The following is a 14990-nucleotide window of genomic DNA, read 5'->3' as shown; positions in this document are numbered from 1 at the left end:
CTGTTTCTCTTTGGTGGATGTAAGAAGGGAAATAGGATAACATTTATTTAAACCAACTTAGGAACATAACTGTGTGTTAAAATTGTAAGAATAAAAATAAACTTCTAAGAATAAAAAATAGCTAAGCATGAAATAGGTCTTCCCTCTAAATAGTGAAATATTTGATTAGAACATTTTTTGAACATCTCAGTTTCTTTTTATTCAGTTAAATAAAATGTTTTTAGCTTACAATGTGTGCTCATCAAAAAGAGCACAGAAAAGCAAAAGTCTCTGGAGTGTTTAACACTGCTGGAGTTGAATGAAGTCGGTGGGGTGGGATCCAGGGTCAGGACTTCCGTGAGACAGCACTGCTGTTCATCCTGCCCTCTGTGGGTTCTGATGTCCATCTCTCCCTTCTGAGAACGGGATTTTGCAGCCCACAGTCTTCTGCCAAATGAGAACTGACAGCCTGCAGCTCCTCCAGTGCTCAGCTTCTGCCCAGCCCTCTGAGCCCACTGCTTGAGGACAATTACCCGCTGTGGCTTTGCTTGAATAGTCTGTTGTACATGGCCTGACAGAGCATTCTGACTATTATTATTTTAAATGATACAGCACAGGGCTCTGCAGGAGGATAAATTGAAACTTCCCACATAGGTCCCTCAGGGCAAACACCATTTCAGACTGGAGGTGATGTCAGAGAGATGCTTGTGTTTTTTGTGTTAGCCACGGGGAATGCAGAATGCACACGGGCTCTTCTCAGGCTGTATGGTCAGCATGTGGCCTTGGGCCAAAGAGAACCAATTTGGCTTCTACATACTGTTTTTTGAGCAAACTAAACCCAAAAATTGCAGTATGACTCGAGACCTGTAATACAGGGTGGCTGATCCTGTAGAATATTTTTTTTTAATTACAGTTGGATTTGAAAAATACTGCAAACCCTGGTATTAACTTTCTACTTAATGGAAAGTAGCAGGGGACAGGGATTTAAGCTTTTATTTTTTTTCTGTCTATTTTCTGCTAGTGAGTAATTGTCCCTTTTGTGCTGCATGATGCAGTAGAACAGTGCATTGGCCTTAAGCTCTACAAACCGATCCCGGTCTCACAGGAGAGGCTGGAGTTTGTCATCAGGAGTTGTGATGACCCAGTTCCCATTACTCGCTCTCAGTAAACCTTTGGCAGTTTTATGGCACCTTGATCAATAATAGGTTTAGCCAGAAATGGTGAGAGGAACAGGATTTGCTGTGCAGGATGAAACGTGGAATTGGGGAGAGGAAGGCAGGCAGAGGACCTGAGATGGGAACCCAGGGTTATGGCAGCCAAGGGTGGAAGAGATCACCCTGCAGAGCATTTGACCCTCTTTGGAAACCAAAGCAAAAAGTCTTGGTTCTGTGATGGTTAATTTGCCTTAAGCTATTAACTAAGAAATCTCTCAGCTCATGTGAAATATAAAATATTTGCATTTATTTAAAATGCTAAATGTATTCACTTCATTGGAAGTGTTCAAGGTCAGGTTGGAGGGGACTTTGAGCAACCTGATCTAGTGAGCAATGTCCCTGCCCATGGGAAGGGTGTTGGACTAGCTGATCTTTTAAGGTCCCTTCCAACCCAAACCACTCTATGATTCTACTCTAATATATTTTTAATTTTTCTTGCCTACAGCAGCCTGAAGAGGAGCAGTCTGCATGTGATGTCACCAGCTCCAGTTCCTCTGCAGATGACACCATGTCCCTGGAGAGGAACTCATCCCTGGGCAGCGACACATCCCTTCCCTTCCCACCGACTGTGAACTTTGCCCAGCCCAAGGACAGGCACAGCCTGGATGGCAGCTGCACCAACATGGTGGCCTCTGAGGGAGGAGAGAAGGAAGAGGAGCTGGACAGTATCACAGATGTGCCCACCCATTCCTCTGTCTTACGCAACTCCATGCGGCCACTGTCTCCTTTCCGTCGGCACAGCTGGGGGCCAGGGAAGAATGCCACCAACGAAGCAGAAATAAACCAGAGGAGGTGAGTGTAGAGCTGCTTTGATTTACTTTACACCCATTCATGCACATTTATTTGAGCTTTAGGCTTGGCATGATAAAACAGAAGAGTGCGGACATCGCTTCTGATTATTTCTTTTTCACTCCAAGGGTTGAAGACAATCTCCTAACATATGTTTGTTCGTTTTTCTTAAATTAACTTTCAGGGTTAAAGTACTTAATATCTACAGTATGCTTAAGCTTTTCAGAGTAAGTAGAATTACCTTGGGACAGGTCTTCTATTAGAACTGTCATCACCCCTTTCTATTTGAAGGGCTTTGCTAAGGGAATTATTGGAGTGTTAAATCTTGTTGATCCCAAAATAAACATGGCCATTATTGCTCTGATTGTATTAAGACATAACACAGGCTTTTAAAAAATGGTGTGGAGACTCTTCATAGTGGTGAGGTGGGTCATCCCTGTTTCACAGAATTGGTTCTACCTCAGTCTGTCATGGACAGTAAGTCCCACTTAACTCATCACCAATGCCCCTGGTGGTGTCCGAGAAGATTCAAGAGTAGTTTTCCCAGTTGTTCTTTCAGAAGATGCAAGAGGGAGAGGTGTAACAGCCACGTGAGTGTGTAAATTCTGGTGCCAAGTGACTGGGGGAGAAAAATTTGCTCAGTCCCCCTTCTCAGTGGGGAAGATGAAGTAAAGGAAGATGCAGACCAAGAAGCAGTAATTGGTGTAAGGTTCCCTGCTATGCTCTGTTCAGCATCGGGACTGCTGGACACTTGGGGTCAAACCCTGCATGTTCTGAATCCAGTGGAGGTTTGGCCAGTGTTTTTAATGTGTTTAAATGCTTTCAGAGCATTAAAACTGAGTTGTTTTAGGAGGGCCAGGTTCCTCCCTGCAGCTCACTGAGGCTGCAGGCCCCGGCATGCAGTGCAGTGCCGCTGTCTTGTCTGCCTGCTGCCGTCCTCATGGCCTCAGGTCTGCTCTTAACAGAAAGGGAGTCTTTGCATTTGGTGATGGATGGCATTAAATTAAAACTGGCCACTCACAACTGGTTCCTGGTAAATTTTAGTGACCTGTTTGGATAATCCAGGGAGAGGCAGCAGCCTCCCATCAGGAATGTGTGCATCCTTTACACATTAGGAGCGGTGGGTGTCAGTAAGGGAATATTGTATACCCTTCAGGTTTTAAAGTCAAGGTTGAAAAACATTCAGGACCCTCTGAGTAACATAGGATGAAAGATTTATTATTATTGTTTTCTACCACTGTCACCTTTTTTTGGGCTTCATTCTTGGTACTCAGGTAATATTTACATAAATTAAGTAATACTTGTCTTTTTAAAGCTACAAAAGAGTCAACATATGACATACGTGCAGGTTTATGACAGAATGAATCCATAAGCTTTTAAACTCATTTGAAGAGATTTATTTTTAAGTGTAGGACTTGTTGCATAAGGATTTCTGGGGGTAATAAACTGCATAGCTGGCAGTCACTGCTAACACTGAACAGATGGGGTTAAATTCTGCTCAGATTTGGAGGCTGTTTCTGATAAGGGAAAATACATTCATTGTAAATGTAAGAAAATATGAGTAAAAGGAACAGTAAGTGTTCTCTTATGTTCTCAGATACAGCCGTGGCTACATAAGGATAGCTATCACATAGGTTAATTAAAAAAGAAAAGATGGGTGGATCTATGGTGCTGATTTGGTTTCTGTTTGGTTTTATGCTTCTGTTAGAAAGGAGTTTGGATTATTTGGTTTGTTATTTTCTTGTTTTCCTTGTTCTTTTCACATGAGGCTGTTGTGATGTTGAGTCTCTGGTGGCTTAGTGAGCAACAACAAATACTGAGGAAGTGAAGCACAAAGAAGTGACTTTCATAGAAATCAGTTAAATTTGGAGTGTTTCCTTATTCATTTATTTCATATGCAGTAGATACTTTTTCATTTAATGGGAAAAAAGCCTTATTTGTAGCTTGCCTTTTGCAAATCTTTAAAGTGAAGTAACGTAGAGCACAAACCTTAGCTAAGGTTTGTCCTGCTGATGTGCTGGATCTGTGCTGCTCCCAGCACCTGCCACACTCTCTCCCCTCCCATGGGCACCCATGGCACTTCTCTGCTCTGTAGGTGAGCAGGGTGCACTCACTAAATGGGCAGAAAATAACCAAATAAAGTGTAATTGCCACCAAAACCAGACCAAGGATTAGAACTGGGCTGTGGAGCCAGGAGGAGGTGTCTGTCACTGATGGTGACAGACTGCACCATCAACTGAACTCTAAGAAGTGCCTTCTGTCCCAGCAAAGGACTTGCAGCCTGGTCCAACCCCCATCCACACCAAAACCAGTCTTTCCCCTTATGACGAATATGTAGCTAAGTCAAGCTTAAATAGAGCTCCTGATACAGGACCCAAAAAACCTACAGGAAAAAATCAGTCTTTTTTAGGATTTGGCCTTTTCCACTGTTCATTTACCTGTTTTAAGAGGGACAAGCATAAAAGTTTGTTCACAGAAAAGATCTGAAAAAAAGGTAATAATCTTAAATGAAATGTGAAAAGATGCTCAGTTCCCCTCCGCTTCCCCTCTCTCCTCAAATGAACTTCACAGATAATCCTCATGTCTACATTTGCTATTAAAAACACAAAGAAAACCAACAAGGTTGCCACAAAAGGATGTTCATCCTTCAGTTAATTCCTGACATTCATAGGGGATTTGAAATGCCTGTCTTTCAACAATGCTGCAGTGTGTTTAACGTTCCGGCCGAGGGACGAAACGCCGCTGTTTTCCACTGGTGGATTAAGCACTGCAGAACTGGAACTGGTGTTAATCACTGTTGCTAACAGCTTCTGTCAAAGAGGTTGACCTTATCTAAACTTTAAACTGACCTGGCTTTGGCAGCAGCTAAGTTGCAACATGGTCAATACCTGTGCAACCTTCTCTCTGTACAAAATGCAACAACCGAAACCCGGATTTATTTGTAATAGAGAGGAGGAACACAGAGACTCATTACTTCCTTTAGTATTTCATTTTGTGTTTTCCCTGTATGTCCATTCCCTCTGTTTGTGTGTCAGGGATATTAATCCCTTAGCTGCCATTTGTTCATTTTTTTTCCATTCAAGCTGCTGACCACTCTCCATGATTCATTTTCAGTTCAATGCGAGTTCTGGGGGATGGTATAAAGAAGCCTCCCATTCATAGGAGAAGGTACAAAGCCAACTAATGTAACTAACTGTTTTGCCTTTGTATGTCTACTAACTCCATATTCTCATGTTAGTAAACCTGTAGTACCTCTGGAAGTGTTGGCATTAGAGGTGTGCATCCCGCTTGGCTGCTTTCCCTCTCCAGTCTGAACCAGGGCAGTTTTTCTGCCCCACAGAGCACATGCCCAAGCCATTTTCTCCAGGATGATATGTTAATAACTTGGAGAAGTCTCAGATATCATTTAGTTGGCCTTTGCTGTGTGTAAGATTTGGAGCTGTGTTAAAATGATTGTTTACCTGGGAGCGTGTGTGTGATTTAGATTTAAAGCACATCAGGGACTCCTGGCAAGACTTGCAGAAGGGGCACGTGGGGAGGGAATGGATCAGACACAATCTCACATTTGGAGAACACTCTGCAGATCTGCAGCTAGTTGAACTAAATGGCTTTAATTTTGCTGGTTTTATGTTTTTTATAATCATCTTCCTAAAAAAATAGGTAGTAAGGTGTGTTTTTCTCTTTATTTCCATGTGTTTTTCTTCTCTATAGCAAACTTTCATGTTTTTTCAGATCCTCTTTCATGAGGAAAATGCAGATAGGCATTTTCACTCGCGTAACCTTTGTGTTGTCTATTAATATATAAAACAGGACACTTAATTTTTGACACAGCAGATGTGTACTGACCACACTTAGACATTTTAGGCTAAAGAAAATATAGCAGTTTAACCTCTCCTCTTCGGTGGTACAACCCCTTCTCATCTCCCACAGCCTGCTACCTCTCCTCCTGTGGCAGGTTAACTCAGTATTTCCCTTCCCTTGAAATGGATGGCGTGATGTGTGTGCAAACAAACTACCACATTTCCACATGTGAAGATGTTACAGTGATACTATGACCAAAAAAATCCCTGTGCCTTATCATGCGTCAGCACAAATGGAGCCCTACGAGCAGTGCTGTACAGTTCAGGATAGAGCTCTTAAAAAAGAACACACTTTTTTATTTCTAAGAAGCCACTCTATTTGCATCAAGTGTGTTCAGGAGGAAACCGTGCAGTGCTCGTCTTCTCAGCTCATGCAAATGAACATCTCTTTATCGGTCATCTCTTATGACTTCTCTCTAGGAGCCCTGTCAGTTCTTAGGGTCAAAATAACTTGAAACACTGAGTTTACATGTAGAATGGAGACAGTGTTTCAGATAGGCAACCTAAAATCCCTAGTCTTATCTGAAATGTGTGGCAGTTCTTTCATAAGCACCCTCTCTCTTTTTCTGGCCTCCCAACCATTTTGATATCATCCTCTCTAACCCCACTTGCAGAGCAGCAGCCTGAAACAGATTCCAACAGTTTATGCTCTCCCACAAGGCTGATGTAGGTAACAGCTCATCCCCCTTCCCTAAGTTGTCTTCTGCAGAGGCGTTTTTTATGCTCTGCATTGATCTTGTTTGTTTTTTATAGTGTTGCCAACAGATTGTGGGTGGCTCCCCAGCAGGGCTGTGATTCTGCAAGAGTGCTTTCCACAGCCCTTGCCAAAAGATCTCTTTCCTTCTTTGGGATCTTACACCACTTTCAAACTTCCTCCTGCATAAATATGGCTCCTCTTCTTCCCTCCCTCTGCTCTTCTCTTCCCTGCAGTTTTAGCACTTGGGTGTATCCTCACCCAATTAACATCTTTTATAAAACAGGTAGCAGTTATTTGAACTCCACCACTGAACACAAGTGTCAAACCCTTACAGAATGTTTCTGGTGTTGTGTGTGGACATTATATGAAGACTTGGCATGACATGATGCAGTTAGTGGGTTTAAACCTTCCTCTGTGCCCTCGGAGGCTTCTGGCACTCACAGTTCCTGGCCTGGGGATACTTAGACTTGTTTTGCCCTTTTTGTAAGCTCCTGTTCTGGAGCAAAGCATTCTCTGACCATGTCCTCTCCTTGCATGGATCACAGGCCAGAGGCTGGGAGCAGGACTTGTGCAGTGCTACTCTGGCAGATCTGTGCTGATGCAAAATTCCCTTCAGACGATGTATGTTTCCTGGACAGCTTTTCCAGGATTTAGGGATCATTTATATGTCATAGCTGACAGGAAGATGAATTTCTCTGTGTCTGCAAAACCTGCAATTGGGCCATGAGCTGACAGAGAAAAAATAACAAAAGCAGTGTTTAAAATAACAACTAAAATATTTGCATACTGTATTTGCATTTCTTATGTCTTTCATGATGCAACTTTGAGACTCTTTTGGGGCATGGGAGCTGAAAGGTTTTCTAGTCAGAAACACTCTTGATTTAATCCCAAGTTAATAGTAAGACAAGCCTGTTTTTTCCTTCCAGCCTCTTTCAATGACTTGCTGTGCAGCATTTAAGAATGGTCTCTCTCTCCTTATTTTTCCCAAGCGTAACCTGAGGTTGTTAATACTTCTCTGGAGGGGACTTAAACTATTAAATATCTATAAGGGATTCTTTTTCTGATTTGAGGATGAGAGTTACCAGAAAAATACTAATCATTACTAACACAATGGCTGTGTGTGATTACTTGTGCAGAATTGGCTTTGGTATGTTTCAGTCATGTTTTTCCCAAAAAACTTCACTCCCCACGAGGAGTGGTTTCTCCAGTACATTGTACACCAATGGGATTGGTCTGGGGGAAGCATGGGCTGTCCTGCTACCTGTGTTGTGGTAACCTCGGGCATTTGGGGCACTGCGGTGTGTTTGTGCAGCCAGGCATATGCTACTGCATTATTTCTGAGTTGGTTGGTCGGGATTTTTTTTCAAGATATGTAAAAGTGAGAGTCTTTTACCATTCCCCTGTTCCATAACAATCCAATAATCACTGCCCTTTTCCTTTCTTTGCCTCTTTTGATGTTCCTAGTTTGAGCTGGTGTCCCTCAGGCGTACAGTACCTTGCCATGGGTCCTGACTTTACTTGTAGAAGGTATGGTATGAATAAATGTGCAGCAGCAAAGGAGCACTGCAAGCACCCTGTTGTCAGCTTTTCGTGCATCCCACCGCTGCTCTGGCTGAAGCGTGCACGTGTTTGTTTGCTTGGTCTGCTTTTTCAGCCATTAGTCTTGGGAATGGATCTTCTGAGCTGGGGTGCAGGTGAAGGTGGTGGCTGCTTTTCACTGGCCTCCAGCGTTAAAGAAGCTGCACTGTTGGGTTGAGCTGCTCTGCTCCGTGATGACTTTAAGCCGTGTTTTTTCCACAGCAATGATCATAATGATAATTGTGTCAGGCAGAGAATCAGAACAAGATTAAATATGATTCAACACTGCTCTGTTCCAGATAAATCTCTTAAAGGATTTAAGTTCATACAGACTTATTCTTTGTAAATTGAAAGATCTGGTTTTTTCTTCAAAGAGGCTAATCATGTAAAACCCTCTGTGAAAAATCAATCTGATCACCTCAGATGAAAATTTCCCAGGCATTTAAAGATTGCATCTTCTGCAGAAAGTCCCAGAGTTGAGATTGGTGTTTGCAGGTCACCTCTTTACACATAATATTGCTTGGAAACCAGTCCCCCAGATTTTATAGCTTTTTTGCATTTTCTCTGGCTATTCTTGCTGGTTGTGGGTAGAACAGTTGAACTCTTTTTCTGAAGAGTAGATATTGAGAAAAATCTGTCCTTCCTATTACAGATTTAATTACATATGGTCTATATACTCCAATCAGCAAATTACAGAACAGTATCACCCACTGATAACTATTTCATGGGGTAATATTTGTAGCTTTTAGCTGGTTTTGTCACAAGTACATAATTTTTTTCTGCACCGTGTACCATCACTGTTACCACCTTGGAATGTAAGAAAAAATATTCTTCTGCTCTAAATAATCAGTAGAAATGGGACTGATTTCTCTCTACAGGTGTTTTAGAATAAACTTTTTAGTGCCTGCTATAAATACACGTTGATGAGTTGCAATCTTCTTAAAGCAGATTAAATTATGAATGCTTCAACCAGCCTTTTTTTCTCATTAATTACCATGAAAAAAATCTTTTGAATATACCAAATCTTCTTATTCAATGTTTATTGCAATTTTTGCTTTCAAGGTGCATATTTATCAGCCACTTAATGCTTCTAAGGGACTCCAGAACATTAATCACTACTCTGCAAGTCTACCTGAATTTAAAACTGCTCTGGTTGTTTAAATCATCTGTACAGTCTGGAGTGTGTTTTCCCTTTCATTTGTTTACATGTCAGCTTGTTGGCCACTTAGATGTCATGATTAGCCTCAGATTGGGATATAAATCCAAGGTAGACCTTGGAGGACTTAGTGAGTATCAAATCAAACATCAGCAATGGAATTGTGCTCGTGTACTGGGAGGTGAATCTGTGAAGCTTGCACATGATCCCACAGTGGCATTTCAGTGGGTTTGTTGATGCTCAGGCCTGAAGAGCATGAGGGTCAGAAGCAGAATATTAGGTCAAGATTTATCAGATTAAATAGTCCCAGGTGAAAGAGGGGGTGACAACATTTATTGAATTCAAGAAAAAGACGACAGAAAAGGTAGAAAAGAAACCAGCTTTGGCAGAAAGAAGGACATTATCAGTGCCAAAACTTTGTGCAGTGGCAAGCTTTAAAATAGATTCAGTGGCTGCAGAGATGAATGTTACAGCAGCTGATGTGGCTGCTGGGAGGGGTGTTGGTCCAGGACAGGCAGCACCGTGCTATACAAGGTAGTTTAATTTGGGTGGCTTTATTCCAAGGGAGAGCCCAGTAAAAAGCTAGAAAAAAAAAAAAGTGGAAATACCAAAATCATTAGAAGGGGTGTTTCTGGATTTTCCTGTGCACCACTCAAGAAGAATAGGAAAAAAACAGTAGGAAAGGCTATTGACCAGGAGTTTGAATGGTCATTCAAGCAACTACTGTGTCTCATTAGAGGCACAAAGGTGCTGTGGTTTGCTCTGAAGAAAATAGAAGTAACATGTTGAACAGTAACATCTGCATTTCCCTGCACAGTTAAATTAGTGACTGCCGTGTGTTTTACACGTGAAGGTGCTCTGTGCTGAAAGACACCGGTCTCCAGGAGTTTGTCAGCATCTAACCTCTGTGCTTTCTCTTTAGTTACAGCCTAGAAGGCCTTGCTGGAGACTCTGGTGAGAACAAGAAGCCCTCTACAAATTTGGAGGCTTCTTCCCTGAGCTCCAAAGACCTCAGGCGGAGTCCACTTGCCAGCAATCAGTGTGGGTCACTGGTCCTGCTCACTGAAGAGCAAGGAGAAATCAGAGACTATGGTCACCAGGTAAAACTGTCCAGCTATTGTTAGATGTCAGCAAAATGCTGCATCAGCATTTTAAAAGTAATTTTCCCAAGTGAGTCTCACAAAAGCTTCCACCCTATATGTGTATGTGTGTGTATATATATATATATAAAATTAAAAATCTTCCATCTTTAACATGGAGGAATCTCCATCTGTGTTAAGTTTGCTGTTTGGTTCTTTGGGACAACATGGTTGATGGGCGAAGTCTTAGGGTGAGAACAAGAAACCTCCCAGTTTTCTTTCACCAATTGCGTGAATAATTATGGAAAAGTTATTTAATTTTTAGCATGGATATAGTGATTCTATCAATCAAAGGTGTTGACTGAATGAAAAATTGCTTCTGCAATTAATTCTTATGCTGCCTTTTGCAGTCCTGAAATACACACATACCAAGTATTGATTTATCTGCTAAAGTTTCCAGGTTTATTTTTGTATCATAGGAGGAAAATAAAGTTTTTTTCTTTCATAGGTTTAATCAGAATAAAAAGTTTCATTAAAGAAAAATGGTAATTGCATATTAAGAAAATATGAAGTAACCTCTCTGGAACAGAAGTCTATGATAGCTGTTAAGGACAGATGAGCCACAATATTATGAGACTCCCTGTTAATTGTTATTAAAGAAGTAATTATTCTTTTAAATACTATAAATACCCTGGATTTTTGAGTTGGAACTTTCAGCGATAGTATTTTCTGGGTTCATGTCAGAATCATTAACCATCCAGTCTGTTTGCTTGATAAAGTCACTGCTGTACATCAAGGCAGTAAACGGGTCTTACAGGATCTGGCCTGTCGAGCTGTAATGTCACAACTCTCACGTCTTCTTTTGCTTTGGGGAATGGCATTTTTGAGGTACGCACTGCTAAGCATCAGATTTCTTCTACTATGTTGAACCACAGTCAAGTTACTCCGAGCTGTTGGAGTCACAGTAATTTCAGTGGCTGTCAGACAGTTAACAATATGTGTCTTGTAATATCTTGCAAGAAAATCAAGCAGCCAGAGTCTCTCTCTGTTGCATAATTAGTTGTCTTACACTTAAAAGACAAAACAAAATGTTACATTTCACCTGTGCAACATTGATTACATTTTTCGTGGTACTTGACTTTCTCACCTATTATCTTATTGTGGGATTGTTTAAATTTTTCAAAGTGAGAATTTCAGTAAACGTGAACACTGAACTGGGATCTGAAATTGGGATGGTTCTGTTGTTCTTTATATAATTACTCAGTGTGGTTCTTTTCTGTCCTGCAGGCGCGTCAGACATCGCAGCCACAAGGATTTAATTTCTGTTCTTCTGCTGCTTCATCTCCACTGACCAAATCCATGTCTCTAATGTCAATTAGCAAGCCAGTGCTCGACAGTGAGTAACACAGTTTTCCCTTATCCACACTGTCATCTGTATTATTGAGTATATCCTGCTACCTTCCCAAGGCAGAATGTGCTAGTAGCTGCTCTCGCTCTCCTATATTATGTGAAATATATGTTTCACTGCTGAATGGAATTGTGGGTGGAAAGGCAGAACTCAGTCAGTTTAGTTTAGTTTTTCCCAGTATATCCTTAGTATTTCTTTGTATTAGGCTTCTTTTGTGTTTTTTTTTTCTTAAATTAGACTATTGGTACAAATTGAGTTTGTTATTTTAAAAAAAAAAAAAGGATTTAATTTTACATTCTTTCAGAATTTCTTCCACTGATGTCAGGCAAATTCCACGTGATATCTTATTTCCCTACATCTAGATTTTTGAAAGTTGATACGTGGAAACTTGAGAATCCATGTCTTGGTCTCTTTGGGTAGTTTGTTGCTATTAATTTTGAATTGAATATTTTGGAGCAGTTGGGTGTAATTTATTGAGTCTCATTCCTGAAGAAAATAATAAAAGATGATTCTATGAAATTTTCCAGTTTAGCTTAATTGAAGTGATAACAAGCACTCAATTTTGCAACTTGACTGAATTGATTCTTTCAGCTGAAAAAGTCATTCATAAGGCTGCAGCTGGATGTGCTTAGAAAGGGCTGAGTTACACATGTTTTCATTTTATTAATTGCCAGCCAGAAACCAAACTGACATCTTAGCTCACGTCTTGTCAATTAGTGATGGTCTCTGATCTTTCCTCTTGATTAACATGCTTCTTCCTTGCAAAGCTGAACAAGGCAAAGGTGCTTTAAGAAAGGCGTTTTATTCACGGAGCAGGCTTGCTGGAGGAAGCTCACAGGGATTATGCTTTGTAGGAGACATTTTTAAATTCTTCACCATGATTATTCCGTGATTAATAAGAATGTGGCCTAGCGGATGTGTCCCCCAGCAACAGTAACCAAAACATGGGCAGCTCTGTCCCGCCCAAGGCCGGATCCTGCCTTCCCGCTCCCCTCCCTGGGTGAAGGCCTTCATTGTTGTTTTTTGGAGAGGCCAATTTATTGGCATTGCACCCAACCGCTGACCAGACACCATAAATAGCCCTATTTGCTCCCCAAAAACGCGGTGTTGGTGGCTGAGGGAGCCTGGACAGCTGAAGTTTGCTCCCCTCTCTCTTGACACTTTCCTTCAGACCCACGGTGGGGGTTTATGACAGTGGAGAATTTGTGCCTCGGAATTGGACAACTTGCTGCCTTTCTGCTCCTCTCTGTCCTATGACCTACCTTAAAAATGCCATTGAGGCCTGAGAGCTGGTGGTAGGCAGCTTTGATTATTCCATCTTCTGGAGCCAGCCTAGGCACCATGGTCCCATGGAGACAGAAGGGGAAGGGAAGATGTAGTAAGCTCTCCAGAGGGGCTGTGGAAGAAATAGCAGGATTAATCTTCTGCTTTCAGGAGGCAGATGTCTGTGAGTTTGGGATGCTGAGCTTAAAAATTACAAACACTCCTGTGGGCTTTATTTTCTCAGTCATTAATTTGTGATTCCTCAGAAGAGCCTCATTTTTCTAGGAACGTGGTTTTGGAAATCAATGCATTTGAGGGGTTGATGTAAGCATCCGAAAGGAATAATCATTTGAAAATTCAGATCATGGGTTCTCATCCCAGTCCTGACTCTTTCCTGACTTCAGAAACTTCAGTAAATCACCCAGAGAAGCTGGGGATGCCACATCTCTGGATGTGTTCAAAGCCAGGCTGGATGGGGCTTTGAGCAAATCAGTCCAGTGGAAGATGCCCCTGGCCATGGCAGGGGGATTGGATCTTAAGGTCCCTTCCAACCCAAACCAGTCTATGATTCTATGATTTTACTTCATTCTTCCTCAGTCACTTTGAAAGAAGAATAGTGTTGCTTGAATTGTGACCATATGACAGGTGAAGTAGCTTTAGTGCCTTTAGAAGGTCTCAGTGTATAAACTTCCTTGTATCACTGGGGTTTGACATTCCTGTTACTTCAGCAGAACACTTCAGAGTTGTGCAAGAGTAAAAATTGATTTCATGGAAATAATTTTGCATAATTTTGTGGTAGGTGTTAAAAAAATAAAAAAACCCAAACATCTGATCCCTGCAACTGTGTCTGAATGAGAAGATAACAACGTACTTTGCACAAAAACTTTAAAAACTAGATCCAAATTAATAATACATGGAGGAATTTCTCTTATTTTTACCATTTATTGTCACATGTGCTGAGGCAGGAGCAGTTTCCAAGACTGTATTTCTATCCCACACTCCCATCTGATTTCTCAGATGTTCCAAGAGCTGTTGTGGCCATTCACAACTGTTAATCCTTCAGCATTTTATAGAGGGAGGTCACAAGAGCTGTTGGCTGGAGTGCTCGGAAGAATGGTTTCGGCCTTGGAATAGCAAATTTCCAGTGTGGAGCACTGTTATAAAGCCAGGAATTGCTATAAATAAAACCACTGAAATGGAAGTAGAACTGTGCTGGAGAAGGTGGTTCAATTTACAGTAAAGTATTATTGTTCATCTTGACTTTTAGTCTAAATAGACAGTAGACTACAGAAGAAAAAGCAGTGTTGCCTAATCATGTTCTTCAGGTCTGGGACACTAAAACAACTCCTTTGAAAGGCAGTCTAAACAAAATTAATGCATCAGTCTTACTAAGAATTCTTCAATTTAAATGCCTTATATTGAGTCCCTCTAGGGTTGTTCTGCTTATGTTGGAAAAGTGTGCACATTCTAGTCAAATTACCTCTGGACCATTGGCATTTATGATTAATGGCTGAAGGAAAATTTCTGGGGAGTTTGCTTTGCATTGCTTGCATTGCATTGGATATTCCTCGGACAATTTTTTTTATATTCTGAATTCAGTATTGGCGTATGATATCAGCAATGCAAAAAATTCTCATTGTGTGTGGCTGAAAGGACATGTTTTATTCAAAGAGAGCAATAATTGCTTCTTCTGTCTCTTGGAAGTTTAATGCTGATAAAGTCTTTAACCTGTTTTCCCTGTTGTGCAAGTGAATTGATTTATCTGTGGAATGACTTAAAAGTGACTGAATATATGCACTGAAGATGTTTAATGTAGATGCTTAAGTAGGACCCTTAGGTCAGACCTGTCTCAGGGGCAGAGTTTCTCCAACGCTGTCCCAGTCATCTTTCCCAAGGACACACTGATGCCCCATGTCAGTGATGTGTATCCAGCAATCAGGTCACAGCTGAGAGGTTTCCACCTGTGC

General features: G+C 41.3%; 1 protein-coding gene across 3 annotated transcripts in view; it reads left to right on the top strand.

Annotated features, from left to right (window-relative positions):
* AKAP13 (A-kinase anchoring protein 13) overlaps positions 1-14990 on the top strand; it is a 73821-nt gene that overhangs the window by 19554 nt on the left and 39277 nt on the right. For 2 of the 3 annotated variants that reach the window (XM_051796682.1, XM_051796683.1), the window contains exons 4-6: positions 1642-1985; positions 10196-10373; positions 11640-11748. In XM_051796682.1, the coding sequence (XP_051652642.1) occupies positions 1642-1985; positions 10196-10373; positions 11640-11748 (631 nt within the window). Of the gene's footprint in view, positions 1-1638; positions 1986-5096; positions 5151-8003; positions 8067-10195; positions 10374-11639; positions 11749-14990 lie in introns of all 3 variants that reach the window. The other variant, XM_051796681.1, reaches the window with a different exon arrangement.

Source organism: Manacus candei, unplaced genomic scaffold (genome assembly GCF_025592945.1).
Source record: "Manacus candei isolate 608988 ecotype Guabito, Panama unplaced genomic scaffold, ASM2559294v1 h1tg000046l, whole genome shotgun sequence".
Classification (NCBI taxonomy): domain Eukaryota; kingdom Metazoa; phylum Chordata; class Aves; order Passeriformes; family Pipridae; genus Manacus; species Manacus candei.
The sequence above is the reverse complement of the archived record's forward strand: the minus strand, read 5'-3'. Positions and strand labels throughout refer to the sequence as shown.